At 42.4% G+C, this 11,484-nt stretch overlaps 1 protein-coding gene across 1 annotated transcript in view; it reads right to left on the bottom strand.

Moving 5' to 3' along the window:
• Nucleotides 1-3,792: 3,792 nt before the first annotated feature.
• KIT (KIT proto-oncogene, receptor tyrosine kinase) overlaps nt 3,793-11,484 on the bottom strand; it is a 55,176-nt gene continuing 47,484 nt past the window's right edge. The window contains exons 17-21 of the mRNA XM_074154524.1: nt 9,387-9,509; nt 6,463-6,574; nt 6,266-6,365; nt 5,517-5,622; nt 3,793-4,363 (exon numbers count right to left, since the gene is read on the bottom strand). Coding sequence (XP_074010625.1) covers nt 4,238-4,363; nt 5,517-5,622; nt 6,266-6,365; nt 6,463-6,574; nt 9,387-9,509 — 567 coding nt within the window. The 3' untranslated portion in view covers nt 3,793-4,237. The remainder of the gene's footprint in view (nt 4,364-5,516; nt 5,623-6,265; nt 6,366-6,462; nt 6,575-9,386; nt 9,510-11,484) is intronic.

The raw sequence follows: 11,484 nt of genomic DNA, 5'->3' as shown, positions 1-11,484 counted from the left end.
CAACCTCCCCAACGACCTATACAGATGTGAAGGAGAACCAGAAACAAACAAATCTGGTGGTGGCGATGCCTATGATACTGATCACTAATACCATGTAGTGTGTCCACAATCTTTCTTCTCTCCCACAGAGCCTTCAAGTATTTTCTTATCTAGCTAGTAAATAGAACAGAGGAAGAATCATTCTATAGTGTTCAGTACAAGGGTGGGATTTTCTTTTCTACTTCTGGCAAAGTGAATGTTACAGCTGAGATTCTCCAAAGTGCCCTCGCTGATTGCAGAATCCCAGAAGAGTTGAGGTTAGAAGACACCTCTGGAGGTCATCTGGTCCAACCCACCTGCTCAAGCAGGGGCACCTAGAGCCAATTGTCCAGGACCATGTCCAGATGTTTTTTGAGTATCTTCAAGGATGGAGATTCCACAACCTCTCTTGGCAACCTGTGTTCAGCCCCCCTCACAGTAAAAAATAGCATTTGCTGATGTTCAGAGGGAACCTCCTGTGTTTCAGTTTGTCCCCACTGACTCTGGTCCTGTCACTGGGCACCAATGGAAATAGATTGGCTCTATCCTCTTTGCTCCTTCCCTTCAGATATTTGGTCTATGATGGTCCATGGTCCTGATAGTCCATGCTGGTAACATGGAACTGGTTTCTCTTTATATCTACATACAGTAATGCTTTGAAGGACAGATAAAATACGTATTAAATGCCTTCCTGATGTGCTTTTCCATGTAAGCTATTGCTTAGAACCAGCACAAGAAAATTATTCAGGGGGAAATGGTCCGTGTGACCACGAACAGGGATGGAGGTGGTAATCATTGCACGCCTTGTAATAAGAAAACAGGAGAGATTTTTTAGAAAGCAGAGATGCTGTATTCTAGGTTACTTCAGAAGGGGAAACATTTCAGGAAAATAAAATTAATGAGGTGCTAACCGAATACACAGATAAAACAGTTCCTTTGGCTATGCTAAATGAGAATTCAGTAATTATTTGTACCAAGTCAGCTACTGGGATGCCTCAGTATGAAGTCTACTTTGCTTGACTGGGGGGAGGGAGGGAAGGGTGGACAAGACAGGAGAAAAAATGGTTGAAAACCAGCCACAATCTTGGTATCTTCTGAAGCATTATTAGAAAACTACGACAATGCTCATTGTGGCAAAGCTTACACCTCCTGGCTCCTGATGAAATTAGGTTTTAATTTCCTTAATTAGTTTTAACAAACAGAGCCAAGGCCTGGGTGGAAGCAAGAAACAAAAAGGAAATAAAAAAAAAGTGAGCTGTTTTAGAAAGGAAACTCTGAAGGAAGGGAACTCTTCAAGGAGGTCTTTTGACAGAACAGAAACATTTACAGACCAAAACAGTTGAGATTTGTCTCTCCTATGAGGAGGTTTTTGGTAGGATAGTCCTAGAAACTTTTGCTTATGTGCTCTGTACCTACCATTAACCACGCACCAACCATGCTGATGCAGACCATCATGCAGCAGAGGAACAAGTGTGAGCAGGTGAGTCACAGATTTCAAACCTGGAGTAATTAAAGCAGAGGGTCTCCCACTAAGACACGGGGTACCTGCTCAGCAAGGGAAGCCTCACATTGTCTCTTTATGAACCCCCAACCCAAGCAGAAAGAGGTATCTCATGCTGCCTTCCCAGCCGGCGTGCAGGAGGGGACAAGAGAACGTACGTGTCCATGTGTTTGAGCAAAGGGGGACTATTTGGCATCATTGCAGCCTTTGAGTGGCTCCAACTGCCTCTGCAACCATGCCCTGAGTAACACTGAGATATCTTTGTTCCGTTTTAAATACTATTCATGACATACAGACTGCATCAAGTCTACAGGATCAATCTTCGAGTTGCAATTTTTTTTCCAGAATAAAGCTGCATCCGAGTTTCCAAGTATTTGTCCCATACATTCACAGGTAAAGAACTTTCATAACAAATAAACATGAAGGTTTCCTGGCACACATTTGCAAAAACGTTTCAGAATGCCAGACTTGAGCTCTGTGTGGCCAGACACTGAGGTTTTGCTTCAATCCAAGAATTTATTAAGACTTACATGAAAATATTCCTTCTTAACATAGTACACATTGGTAGCATTTGAGTACATATTTACAGATTTATTTGAACTTTTTTGAACTGCAATTCTACAACCGAGCAACATATCCATAAGTGTTTCATAAACTTTCAAACACTTACATATTTATACATATAGTTTTTGCATATATATATATAAAAAAATATTTTTGAGACTCAAGGACTGAGAATAGTCAAAAGGACGTTATTGCTACATTTCCATATTTACAAAAACAATGCATAAACCCATTCAAAACACCAAGCCATTGCAAAATAAGTTTCAAAAATCCCCAAATTATAAAAATATAAATTTCAAGAACGAAAAAACCCAAACCTCTTTCAGCTAAGTGTCCGTAAAGTACCGAGACATCTATAATTATGACAACTAATTTGTCTACAGTTGCTCTGAAAGCCAACACGTTACGAAAAGAGCTTTTATAGCATTAAACTGAAAATGCTCAACAACAAGTATGCATAAGAGTGCCTCCAAACAACTGGCTAACTTTGGAAAGGTGCAACAGCCTAAGTAAGTTCAGTGCAAATGGCTAATTTTTGACTTAACTCTGAAAGACAGATTCCTGTAACAATAAACCAAATGCACAGTCACAGAAAGAGCGCTGGTATTCAACATAACCCAAAATATACTACCAGTATGCATATTTACAATTACCTGGCATTTGGGCAGTTAGTTACACATTTAAATTGCATGTAAACTCAACCAAAATCCTGGTAAAGTATAAGTTACAGAGTGCTTAAGTGCAATGTAAATAAATAGGTACTCAACTAGTACTCTGCCTCTGATAAATGCTTCTCACGATGCCTTTACTAATTTCTAGGGGACAGAAACAAAGGAAGAAAAGAATTACCAGTTTCCAATGGGGAAAAAAAAGGGTTTAGAAGACACTTGAGCACAACCCTTGGCTCAACAGATACTGACCCCAAAGCCTCACATCTGGCAAACGAGACTGAAGGGATTCTTTCTTTTATCCCATTTATAAATTCAGCGCTTCCCAGTTAGGCTCTTCTTCATTATGATCTCTGTTCTACTACAGAAAGATGAAACGACTTGGGGCGGGGGAAAATAGCCCTTTCCAGTTAGCACTATCCAAGCCTGCCTGCGGGAAAGATTCACCTGGGGAGGACAAGATAAAGAAAGGGCCCCCAGGAGGGATTTTTTTGTCTCTGCTCTCCCTTAGATAAGATGACTCGTTAAACGGCCTCTCCTCCAGACACACAGTTTACTGGAAGCAGCCCTCCTCCTCTATTTTGACCAACTTGGCAGGGCCCACCTATCTTTGGTGAACACTTCTGGACGTAACTATTAGCAAAACAAGCATCGAAGCCCTCAGACTCCCAAGGCAGGGGGGCGCGGGAGCAGTTCAGGCTCCATGGTGAGGTGAGACCCAGCAACGGGCAGCTCCATCCCCAGCAGGGAATGGGGCAGTGGGAAGTAGTGCATGTACCCATGGAAACCTCGGAACCAGTCTGCAAGGCTGACAGCACGGGTGGGAAGAAGATCCAATCTCTCTCCTCCCCTCCTCTGGTTCCAACCCCAGAGCTCCCAGGAGGGTTTGCTGCTGTGCAGACCAACTTTGGAAGGATCTTGGTCCCTTCGCATCTCTGGCCCAGGGACATATAGCACCCTCACCGGCCTTCAACCTCTGATAACTGCCTGGGAAAGCTTCTCAGGCTTGGCTGGATGTGGAAAGGGGTTTGCAAAGCCATTAGCTTCATATTCGTTTATTTCTTCAATTCAGTAAAACAAGATTAACTAGAAAATGACCGTACACTTTCCAGGCATGGATCCAGAGAAGGATCACTGCAGATTTGGTTTGATATGTAGTCATCTTGTTCCACACCCTGGCTCAGGATTTCTTTTGTTGGTTGCATTATTTTTTTTTCCTTCAGATCTGGCTCTCTACTGCAAATACACACAATATAGCAAAATATATACAGCTTCAGTTAACATTGCAATGATGCCTGTAACCGTGCTCAGCAGATTAAGATTATGTGTAACAGTGTGTGGTAAAGGACAGCATTACAACAACATTTCAGCTACACAGTGGTAGTAGTGAGTAAAAGTAAGAGAAATTATTGAAGTCGTCCCTCTCTCACCCCCTGCGCAATACAAACAGCTAACACATCTGGGCTCCTCTTCTTCTAGATGCCACTCAGGCATCTTCGCGTACCAGGAGAGGCTGAGTAGATGAAGCACTGCTACCCACGGAGTTAATCCTCACCGAGTGATCGGGAGCGTTTCCTTGACTGGAAGGTGGAGTTGAAAAGTTGGCATAAACCTGCAGAAGCCAAAGACCAGTGTCAGTGTTGTGCTCCCTTCAGGCATAGTCAGAGAGCTCTCCTTTCCTAGCCTTTTCCCACTCTGTACTACACACCAGTAAGGAAGGGACCCAACTCAGATGTTTCTTTGCAAATCTAAAGACACTTTCAAAGGGTCTTGGGCTTAACTCCTCTTTTGAAGAGTCAAGGATCTCAATCTCAGTTATTTAAAACACCGCAGCTTCCAACTGCACACCAAATTTCAACTGAGCTTGTAAAAACACAGCTCAGGCTATTACTAAAACTCCCCCAGAAGCCTCACTAATATTTCCTTCGCATTCTTGTTTTTGTTTTAGTAATGCCTGCACCTGCCAAAAATACACTACAGGATGCAATCGAACCCCAGCAGCTTTCAGTTTCCTCTTTTCTCAAATTGTCAGGAAGCCATGTATTCGGTGCCCAGACAAGGCATCCAGAAGGCAAAAGGAAGCTTTATTTTTAAACCAGGTTTTAAACTTACTTTTTCAAACCCCAGTAACACATAATGTTATTGCAAGAGAAAATCCAAGTCTCTGATGTGCCTCCACTTTTATTTTGGACTGTTTTGTCCAGTTACCCTCTCAGAAAAAAGCTTTTACTAGGGAACAGTTGAAAGAGCAATGAATACAGTTTGTCATGACATACCTCCAAGGCTATACAAATAGAGCTGGGGGAAGCAAGTGAGAAGAGGCAGAAGAGCACCAAAAGTTCAACCCCTTCATCCAGAAAGCTTTTCTAATAAAAGCTAAGTATACTTCATTTCTGAGATTTTTTTTCCCATGGGAACAGAATTTTTCATAGTTTAAGATTAATTTATGCAGTACCATTGCATTTTATAACACCAAAATTGTTGTGCCAGGTCTATTTTGAGTGAGAATCACCAACCATGCAAAGAGTCTTCTTCAGTTTGCACTTGTTTCAGGTATGGGCTTGGACAGCTACTGTTTAATGGCAAAGCAGAGCAGAAGTGAGTAGCCCAGGCATCATTCCTACCACCCAAACTTACAGTGCAAAGCTACATAAATAATACTGGAAAATGAATGAAGTGCCCAGAATCTTTGCGCCTCATGGCTCTAGTCTAATGTCTTCCTTGAAACTGCTTTAACTCCAAAAAACTGATGATCCATAACTTACCCGAGGGGCATTATCTGAAAGCTGCTGCTCTATCAGTTGTACAATTTGTTTAAACGTGGGTCTCTGTAAAGGATCAGCATCCCAGCAACTCTTCATTATGTCATACCTGCAAAAATACTGAAATTAAGTACTGCTGATGAGGAAATCCTGAGTTCTTATCTTGCCTCTGTTACTATTTGTCAGAGAAGTGTGACCCAGTCTCACAGTTTACCTTCAAATTACTTTTAAGAATAGAAATAGTGCTGCTAACACCTGTGCTTGTGACAGCGAAGGACTCAATACTAATGAGAGTCTCTGGAATTAGTCTGACAGCTTGCTAAGTACCAATCCATTTACAAAACAGTGAAGTAGGGATGGCTCATGAAGAAGATCAGTTGCCAGTCCTCTTGCTGTCAGGAAGTACAGAACAAATGCAGATGCTGTACAGTCTGGTGATACATCTCACTGACTGCTTTATCTGAATTAAAAGCATTTAATTATGTTCTGTGGTCTGTCAATAATTTATTGACACAGAGCAGATGCCATGACAAAGTGATCAGATGGTACAAGGCATGAATGTATTTCATTGCTTGTAACAACACAAGCACGTATTCCGGTAGTTAGATTACATGAATTACTTAAAGCGTGAAAAGAACTTAAAAAAAAAGGCAATGGGGCAGTGCAATGACCCGTAACGCAAGTCTGGAAACTTCCCTTCCTTTGCATCATTGCTGACGTCTGGTGATCAGAGGTGCTGGTCGCTCACTTACATTTCAGGGGGTGCACACTCAGGGCTGAACATCCTGTATCCCTCCTTGATCATTTTATAGAACTTGGAGTCCACAGGCATCCCTGGATATGGGCTGCTTCCTGTTGAGAGAGCACATGAGCAACGTGATGCCTGCATCTGCAGTGGAACCAAGATGAAACTGAAATCCCCTGAAGTACAGATCTTGAAGGAGCTTACCTAAAGAAAAGAGCTCCCAAAGTAATATCCCGTAAGACCAGACGTCACTCTCAAAGGTGTAGACGCAATTGAAAATACTTTCAGGTGCCATCCACTTCACAGGAAGACGAGCCTATCCAGGGAAAAGGGAATAAATTAAGATAATTGACATAAGGCATACAAAATTTACAAGATGAAAGTAACCTTTTCTACTTCTTACGTGGTTTAAATACTCATTAAATCAAGAAAGAGAAGTATCCAACCAAAAATGGCAATCCCAGTATTTTAGAGTCTCCAAGTGCTGCACGGTTATTGATCCATCTTTCTGTGGGTCTACCAAACGTGTGCAGTTCCTTGCACTCTAATTTTCTGTACACTGTGTGATTCCTTCTGTCTTGTTTATAAGGGCTGGCAGGAAGTCAGAGCAAAATAATATACATGACCATGGTACGGTTCCTTATGCAAACATGCAAGTGTAATTCCGTGGACTGGCTCCCATAGGGACAGGGATGAGATTCACGTAGCCAAGATGCTTCCAGGCTTTAATCAACAGTTAAGACTTCTGCTTTAGCTCCTTAGTGTATCAGAAAAAAAATGAAAATTCACATGAAAGAAATGTATATTGACATTTTTCAGTTTGTGTGGGGCCAGACTTCCCTTGGGAATGCTAACTGGAGCAGAGGAAAGGGCACAGAAAGCCTTTGGATTTGCTTCCGCCTTCCTCTCCCTGCTTTTCCCTTTCCTTGTCTGACTGCAGGAGCCGGTCAGGCTTCTGTCCTAAGCATTTGCCCTGCTGTGGGAGAAACCAGACCTCTTCCTTTTAAATGGTCGTGCAATTATGTGTCTAAAGATATATTTCAACCACACTATAGAGAAGAGCCTTGATGTCTTGTAAGGAAAGGAGACCCAACAGAGAAAGAGGTGAATGGAAAGGAAAAGAAAGGAGGTGGAGGGGAGGCAGCATCTACCATGGGCCGGTTCACCAGAGAGGCAACCAGAGTTGTTTATTTCCTGAACAAGACAGACAGCAAACACTCTTCCTGGCCAAGCCCCCAGATGCTGTCGGCAGCACTGTCTCCCAGCAGAGCCCACGGCGAGGGATGCCCCAGCACTCCTGATCTGCTTCATGATCAGGCCAGATGCAACCAGACACCTCCTGCAGCCACTGCTTCCTCTCCCCAGGCAGCTGCAGCCTATCCTCCTCTGACCCTTTCAGGCTATGTAAAATCCTACTGTCAGGCAACTCAGAAAACTTAAAGGGTAGCCTAGACATGTAAAAGTCCATGATTTACTGCCCACTTTCCTCCCAAGCTGCTGGTCTGCACTTCCCACTCCCAGGAGCCTTGACTGATCAAGCAGCTCCTGACCTGACCCTGAGTCTGAAAGTAGCTTTATTACAGAAATGCCACTCAATATTTTGCCAGGACAGCCATTCCTGAATTATTTCTGCTCCTGTTGTTCCCTAACCTCAATTCTAGGCACCCAGTGGCTGGTACCAACATTGTTTCTGAAGCTGATAAACCCGTCTCTCCCATAGCCTAAAATAGGGATGCTGTAGGTACCTGGGACATCAGGGACTGCTGGGTGACAACAAAGCAACAGAGACATCTCAGATATCTTCAGCTGGAACAGGCTGCCCAGAGAGGTTGTGGAGTCTCTTTCTCTGGAGATATTCAAAACCAGCCTGGATGTGTTCCTGTCCAACCTACTTGAGGTGACCCTGCTTTGGCAGAGGGGTTGGACTAGATGATCTCCAGAGTTCCCTACCATTCTGCGATTCTGTGATACCTGAGGTGACTGAGGTTAACCAAGCATGGAAAAACACTTCGGTGGGAGGTGCTCAGGTGTGGGACAGCTTGCCCAAAGCCTGGATGGGCAACCTTTGGTTTGTGTGTTGTCAAGTCCCTAAAGAACAACCAGCCCCTGACCACTCAGTGGGGCTGGGGAGGAGACCTGCCTCGCTGAACATGGATCTCCTCTCCTTTGAAAAATGGTGCAAGTGAAAACAAGTGTACTCTGAAGGTAGCAGTCGGCTGCATGTATCTGATGCAGACTAACAACAATCCAGGCAGTGCAAATCAGTTTGAGAAGTCTACACCTGTATTTCGTAGCACACTTCTCCTGCTTAACCACAGACGGACTCGACTTTCTTTTGTAGTACAGCTCCTTTTACTGCACTAGCACTTTAAAGCGGACTTCGAGTGCTGCCAAGTTAATCTGCATCACTTCAAAGTGTCTTTGTACCCCTGAAGAGGTCTAGCACCTACCAGTGTAATGGGTACTCTTCTACATAGGGGGTTTTAAACTTTTCTCATCAAAATATAGTGTCTTCTTCCAACCCTGTTAAAGGGTTTGAACTATAGCTGCAAGTTAAAGCTCTATGTTACACACAGGAGGAGATTTTTGCCTCCCACTCTGCCCTAATCAATAAATTCACACTTCAGAATCCAGTTTCTGTTGTCTGAGTGATGCTTTATAGCAAAGAACAGGATGCAAATCCCTGATTATTTAGGTATTTTTAAAATAAACTATTTCAGTAATGGACAAATATAGCAATGCCCAGAGAAAAAGTTTCAAAATAATTATATTAGGATTAGGCTACTAGAATATTCCAGTGGCAAAACTTGCAATTACTGTAACTTTTAGTATGTTCAGATAAAACAGAAAGACTGGGTGTTATGTTAGTACAGCAAAAACATCTCAGCCACTACAACATACATTCAGATACTAGCATGTCTTTTCCAGTGTAACAACACGTATATACCAAGGATTTTGTCAGCACACGCATCTACATCAGGAATTGCCCCTCCTCATGTTCCTGACCAGCACAGATATATACCAGAATTGGGAAATCCAGATTTCCATCTAAGACTTTTCTTTGCATGTCAAGACAACAGGAACTCCCCTAGCTTAAAAGAGGTGGATAAAGTATCATATATACTTACATTTCCTTTGACCACATAATTTGAGTCATTCCTTATATCTCTTGCCAGGCCAAAGTCACAGATTTTTGTTATTCGACCATGAGTTAGGAGAATATTTCTTGCGGCCAGATCCCTATGAATGCACTAAATAACAAACAGACAAACAAAGTTATTTTATAATATCCTTAACAGGCTGTTGCTTGGTTACATGTTTACTTAGCTATATAACTTACTGCATTATGCATTTTATGCCAAGCTGAAAGTCATAATGAAACCATGTGTTAATAAGCTTACTCAGATGATTAAACATTCTGGTGTAGTATCTTTACTATCATGACATTGACCCACATGGTTAAGGTTGTCTTTTCATTTATTTTAGAAAAGACCACTTGCAGTCATTTTGAATTTTCTAGTGTTTCATGTTTTCAGCTAAAGTTTAATGTACTTTTCCTCTGACTTTATATCAAAAAAATCACTGGCTTCTTTCCTAATACAGGACAAATAAGGGGAAGAAGTGGTTTGTTTCTGAAATAATTTCAATATTCTATTGAATAGCTATTGTGGTTGAGGGAAAAGTGCTGAAAAGCTGAAAACAGGGAAGATTATGGTAACAACTTCAAAGCACACAAGTCTGAAAACTGAATCCCACTTCAGAAATATTTCTCTGAAAGACCTGAATAATAAAGTAGCTGGGAGAGCTTTATAAGCATCTGAAAATACTGGAAATTTTCACATGCCAGTATCCTTCAATGAACAGTCATGTGTTCTGTGACCTAGCTAGCTTGTATTCCAGTTTTCACTTGAGAAGTGTGTGCACGTGTCTGTAAGTGCAGCTCCAGAAGGGTGCTGGAGTTTTCCAGCAGCCGTCTCTGTACACAACTGTGGGGAACGGAGGTAGTTCTCTAACAAAATTATCTCTTTTTCCATCTGGAAAGGAGAGCATACTGATGGTATATAGTCCACAGGCAGTCTAACAACTAGCTGAAGATGGTTCAATTTTTCTTTTTTTCTTTGAAATAAAAAAATTTAGGAATTCCCTATGAAAAAATGACTTAAAATATCAAGAGTTATGCAAATCAAACTCAGAAAATAATTGCAGGTTGCACAAGCAACTTAGTCTCCGTCTCTTTTGCATGTTTATAGAAGGAACTATTTTTAATGACAATTGCTGTCTCAGGGGACTCTCATTCACCTCCCAGTCCAACATATTCTGCACTTTGCATGTGTTAAAGCAGAGAGCACAACTGCATTGAAACAGTAAAGTGAAGGAACAGCCAAGCATCCAGCATGTCAATGCCTTGTTCCTCCAGAATCAGTGCAGTTGGCATTGAATAAAGACTTTGTCCATTGGAGGAAGCCCAGTCTTGTGATTAAGGCACCATGTGCTTAATAAGGGAACTATCCCCCCAGGACAGGCTCCTATCGCCGCTCCTGCACAGAGGCATTTCTATGTCTCTCAGCCTTGATACACACAAGCAACTTGCAGAAGAGCTGCTGATCTGCGCGGACCCTCATTCCCCGAGGGTGTGAGGCAATCTGAAGCATCTTATCCATCAGCCCCCACTACTTTTACCAGCTGGAGCTAAGAGCTTCTATGTACACAACGACCGGAGAGGACCAAGCACAGGAATGTGCCAGCGCAGTGCAACTTAATTCTGGGACAAAGCCGTTAATTCTGCACTGACAAAGTGATATCGCACGTTACTTCCCAACCTCACGGTGAGGTGGTGTTACATTTGTTATTGCCTCTGCTACTCAATGACACCATGTCTGTTTGTATTAATGGAAAGACTACAAAGAAAATTGTCACTGGGAATGATGCATACTGAATCCCTGGGCTATTCTATAGGAAAATAAAAAGAAATAAAGAATATGTGTGCTAAGCACTGGGCGTCCTGAATAGCGAAGGATGCAGGAGCCTGGCGAAAACTATTAAAATCTGTAATATAATGCGTTTGCTTGTCAAGCCTGCTTTGAAGCTGTTGATAGATGAAAAACAAACTAAAGGGTTTGGAAGGAGGAGCAGTGGGGGGAAAAGACAAGTGCAAGAGCACATATTAATGTGGACTTCCTCTGGAGCAGAAATAGAGCCACACTTTCCACTATTAACACAGGACCC

Source organism: Numenius arquata, chromosome 10, assembly GCF_964106895.1.
Source record: "Numenius arquata chromosome 10, bNumArq3.hap1.1, whole genome shotgun sequence".
NCBI classification, from domain to species: domain Eukaryota; kingdom Metazoa; phylum Chordata; class Aves; order Charadriiformes; family Scolopacidae; genus Numenius; species Numenius arquata.
This window is presented reverse-complemented; position numbering and strand designations above follow the sequence as displayed.